At 37.8% G+C, this 4,602-nt stretch overlaps 1 protein-coding gene across 2 annotated transcripts; it reads left to right on the forward strand.

The window, feature by feature from the left end:
• The first annotated feature begins 412 nt into the window (after positions 1–412).
• Positions 413–4,166, forward strand: LOC129313488 (beta-amylase-like). Of its 2 annotated transcripts, none has more exons than XM_054956649.1 (8): positions 413–1,010; positions 1,717–1,785; positions 1,902–2,300; positions 2,516–2,680; positions 2,782–3,045; positions 3,122–3,331; positions 3,476–3,715; positions 3,800–4,166. In XM_054956649.1, exons 1-8 carry the CDS (start codon positions 786–788, stop codon positions 3,998–4,000), a joined length of 1,773 nt encoding a protein of 590 aa, XP_054812624.1. In that variant the 5' UTR covers positions 413–785; the 3' UTR covers positions 4,001–4,166. The 2 variants fall into 2 exon arrangements, with proteins under 2 accessions (XP_054812624.1, XP_054812625.1); XM_054956650.1 differs by lacking the exon at positions 413–1,010 and adding an exon at positions 1,124–1,381.
• The last annotated feature ends 436 nt before the right edge of the window (positions 4,167–4,602 follow it).

Below are 4,602 nucleotides of genomic sequence, written 5' to 3' on the forward strand. Positions count from 1 at the left end.
CATCTCATGAAAAGCCTTTTTCACTTTCTTACCCTCTTAAAGGTATTTTAGTGATAGGTTGTATGAGAACTAGATAATCTTATTTGGTCAAATACCTGATTCAAACTCCTATACTTCTTTCATTATAGTATTTATAACCAAGTTCTTAAATATTATGCTAGCAATATTTGTACTCTTTTTTCTTTTAGCTTTTATTTGACAAGCTATTGTAGGTTTTTGATGAGATTTTTAATTTGAATACTATCCTAAAAAAATATAATTTATTCAATAAAAATATTCAAATATTTTAACAATTTTAATTTCTAATGTTAGATAAGTTTTATAAAAAAAAAAGTAAAAATTTTGACATCTTCAATTCAGTTTCGCCATACCCAGAGACCACCCAAACGGTATAACCGCATCGGGAAGCCACGTAATTGCACTGATTCCATAGCCATACAAATGCAAAAGAAGACGATGATTTATGCGAAGCACGTGCAGAAAAAAAGAAGAAGAGATTCCAAGAACGGTCCAAGAAGCTGGAACGAACAACACCCACCACTCGTGTGTTGATTCTGAGTCGTACTTCCAACGTCTTGTTCTTGATTGTTATTTCATCTACCGTCCACCGGCTCACTCTCAACGAGCTATAATATATAGTGTATCAGTGACTCACCATTTTCAAAGCAGAAAACTAGAAATAGCAATAAAGAACGCTCTCCACCCAAAAGAAGAAAATCTCCTTCTATAATCTGCGACAAGGACGACATTGGTAGTAGAAGCGTTCGTACGCAACCCAAATCACCATGAAAAGCGTCCCGCTTTCAGTGGAAGGTGGGCTGGGCAGAAGAATTATTGGGGTTCAAGCAAGATATTTTCATCCCAAAACGGACGGCTTCAGAGCAGTGAAACGTGTGGAAGCTACACGAATTACGGGTTCCGGGAGCTCTAAACATGGCCTCACATGGGGTTCCCGACAAGTTTCAAGATTAGAAACGATGGCTCCCAAAGCAGCAGTTGCAGAATCAGAGGTAAGGAGATCCCAACAATTCTACTTCTCTCATTGGACAGTGAGGGCACAGTATCATTAAGCTGTGGCCGAGAATGACTCGGTGAGACTTGGTTCGTCATCCTCGCACGTGATACATTTTTATGCATCCACCTCCATTTCTTTTCTTGTCAATATAAAATCATTACACAGATACAATAATGACCCGATCTAGCATCTTAAATATCATTTGTGCCCCTCTTTCTTTTAAGCTGAAAGGCCCTTCCCGAAGAGTCAATATTCTATTATGAACCTGCCATCTTCATCCACATTATTTTCTTTCTTAAAACTTTACGTTTTCTTTTTGCGAAGAGTCGGATTAGACAGGGTTTCTTGCATAATCTTGCATTAATAGTAAGTCGACAATTCAATTCCATCGATCTCCCGACCCTGTTTTCAGTGTTTCTTTTTTCTGAAGCAAAAAGTCGCAATCCTTTCATTTCATTCATACCCAGTTCTAAATTATTTCCGCCTTCAAATAATTTAATTTTCAGATACCCCTCTTATTTATAATTCTATTAAATATATATATATATATATATAGATTCTTTCTTTTTTCTTTTTTACGAAGAGTAAAAGCCAGAGTGGAAACCCTAACTTTTTCTCGCGTAGAATTGACGCGGGCGCGAAGTCGAAGGTCTAATTTTATCCTCTCACAATCATTCTGTAATTCTGCTAAAAATATGCAGGCTCCGAGTACTTCGACTCCCAACAATCCGATGCTTGCAAATTATGTGCCAGTATTCGTTATGCTCCCAGTAAGTCATGAACTTGGTCTCTGTCTCTGGATATCAAGTTCAGCACAAGTACAATAAATTAGCTCGCATTAATCTGTTTCTTTGTGTTCCCTTTGGACTCTGATTTCTCCTTCCAGCTTGGGATTATTACAACTGATAATGCCTTAGAAGACAGAGATGGGCTCGAGAATCATCTCAAAGAGCTGCGTGCAGCAGGAGTTGATGGGGTCATGGTTGATGTGTGGTGGGGTATTGTAGAATCCAAAGGACCTAAGCAGTTTGATTGGTCTGGTTATAGGAGCTTGTTTGAACTGGTTCAAAAATGTGGATTGAAGCTACAAGCTATAATGTCATTCCACCAATGTGGAGGGAATGTAGGGGATTCTGTTTATATCCCTCTCCCTAAATGGGTACTTGAAGTTGGAGAATCAGACCCTGACATCTTTTACACCAATCGCACAGGGAACAGGAATAAGGAATATCTTAGTCTTGGTGTGGATAACAAGATTCTATTTCATGGAAGAACAGCCATTGAGGTTAGCCTTTTGGAAATCAAATCAAAATCTTACCAGTAGTCTTAAATATCCTATGAGTCTTGTTTCACTGCAGAATATGCCTTTGCTTTGTCTGACATAATTTCTCAGGAGTCTAACTAGTGAGGGTGGGAAAAATTGATGATCGCAAGCTCAGTTTTGGATTTTTAACTTTTATGCTTGCAGATACTAAAATTGGTGGTCTAAATCTAATGCAGCTTTATAGTGATTACCTGAAGAGCTTTAGAGAGAATATGGCGGACTTTTTGGAATCTGAACTCTTTATTGACATTGAAGTAGGACTTGGTCCTGCTGGAGAACTCAGATACCCCTCTTATGCAGAAAGTCAGGGATGGAAGTTTCCTGGTATTGGAGAATTTCAAGTGAGTACGAGTTTTACTGTAGTAGCAGCTTATGAAATGTGGATAGGGCCATCATAGTTTATTATAGTGCTGAAGAAAATGTGTACATCTTATTACTACAGTGCTATGACAAATATCTTAGAGCTGATTTCAAAGAGGCTGCTTTAAAAGCTGGTCATCCTGAATGGGAGCTACCGGATAATGCAGGGGAATATAATGACAAACCAGAATCTACAGAATTTTTCAGATCAAATGGGACTTACCTCACAGAGAAGGGGAAATTTTTTCTGACATGGTATTCCAACAAGTTGCTGAACCATGGTGATGAGATCCTAGATGAAGCCAATAAAGCGTTCGTAGGCTGCAAAGTGAAGTTAGCTGCAAAAGTAAATTCTGTAACATATATCTCATTACCAATTCTTTTTTCTGCTTCATTCATCTGATAGTATATCATCGAAACAGGTGGCTGGAATCCACTGGTGGTACAAAACAGAAAGTCATGCTGCTGAACTTACTACAGGATATTACAATTTAAATGATAGAGATGGATACCGTCCTATAGCAAGGATGCTCTCTCGACACAATGCCATATTGAATTTTACATGTCTTGAGATGAGGAACTTGGAACAAACCTCTGAAGCAAAAAGTGGCCCCCAGGAACTTGTTCAGCAGGTAATTTATTCCAATTTCTAATCTTAATCTGATATCCAATCAGCAACATTCAGCAAGTTCAAGTCAGTCTCTGATCGAAAACCCTTCAATGTTGCCTGCCCTTAAGATTTGATCAAGTTACAGATGAATTGGGTGTACATACAGGTCCTTAGTGGAGGTTGGATAGAGGGGCTGGAAGTTGCTGGAGAAAATGCACTTTCAAGATATGACAAGGAAGGATACGATCAAATTCTTCTAAATGCTAGGCCTAATGGAGTTAATAGAAGGGGCCCTCCAAAACTGAAGCTGTATGGGGTGACATACTTGCGTTTGTCAGATGAGTTACTGAAAGGGTCAAATTTTTATATATTCAAAATCTTTGTGATAAAGATGCATGCCGATCAGGTAACAGGTTCTTACAGCACCTATTTAATTGCAGAAGATGATCATCTTTCGTGGTTTCTGAACTAAGATAATCATGAAATGCAGGACTACAGTCCAGATCCTCGACAATACAATCACTACGCGGTCCCAATGGAGTGGTCAAAGCCAATAATTCCAATGGAGGTCATTCTTGAAGCTACCAAACCAGTGAAGCCATTTGCATGGGACGAGCAAACAGATATGAGCGTTGGCGGTGTATTTACTGATCTAGTAGCTACCATCTTGTCAATATTCTATCTAAACTAAAAAGGAATGAATGGAAAGAATGGAAAGGGGGATTTGAATTATATCAGAAAACGATATTTCAGTCAAGCAAATCATTTGGTAAGATTGAGAAGCTAATCATTAACTTCAGTGATCTGCAATGCACAGCCACTCCTATTGTAGTTGAATGTATCCCTACTTTCTATTATTTGCTGGTGAAGCATTTACTTGTGAAAATTCAAATACAATCAACTAAAGTAACTTGTATAAATAATCCAAAAACCAAGAAAGAAGTAACACGTACTAAAAAAAGGAGTTGATCTGTGTGTGTGTGTGTGTGTGTGTGTGTATAGAGGGGAATACTTAACAACATTAGAGATGGGCTACCGAAAACAATGAAGACTTGCGTGCAAGGAGATGATAAACCATTCGCCTTCCCAATATGTTCTTCATATGAGATACTTCTAACTCCTTCTAATACTAATAATAAACACGATCTAAATATATAATGAAGTAAATATATAACATATAATAATAATAAGTTTGCTTCACAACCACACTAAATAAACATCAGAAAGACCTACAGAAGTATATAAATAACTGACAATTTACAACCAGCATGAATTTAGGATTATTTATCTCAC

Source organism: Prosopis cineraria, unplaced genomic scaffold (genome assembly GCF_029017545.1).
Source record: "Prosopis cineraria cultivar Desert tree isolate PC_DT_omini unplaced genomic scaffold, ASM2901754v1 PC6, whole genome shotgun sequence".
NCBI classification, from domain to species: Eukaryota; Viridiplantae; Streptophyta; class Magnoliopsida; order Fabales; family Fabaceae; genus Prosopis; species Prosopis cineraria.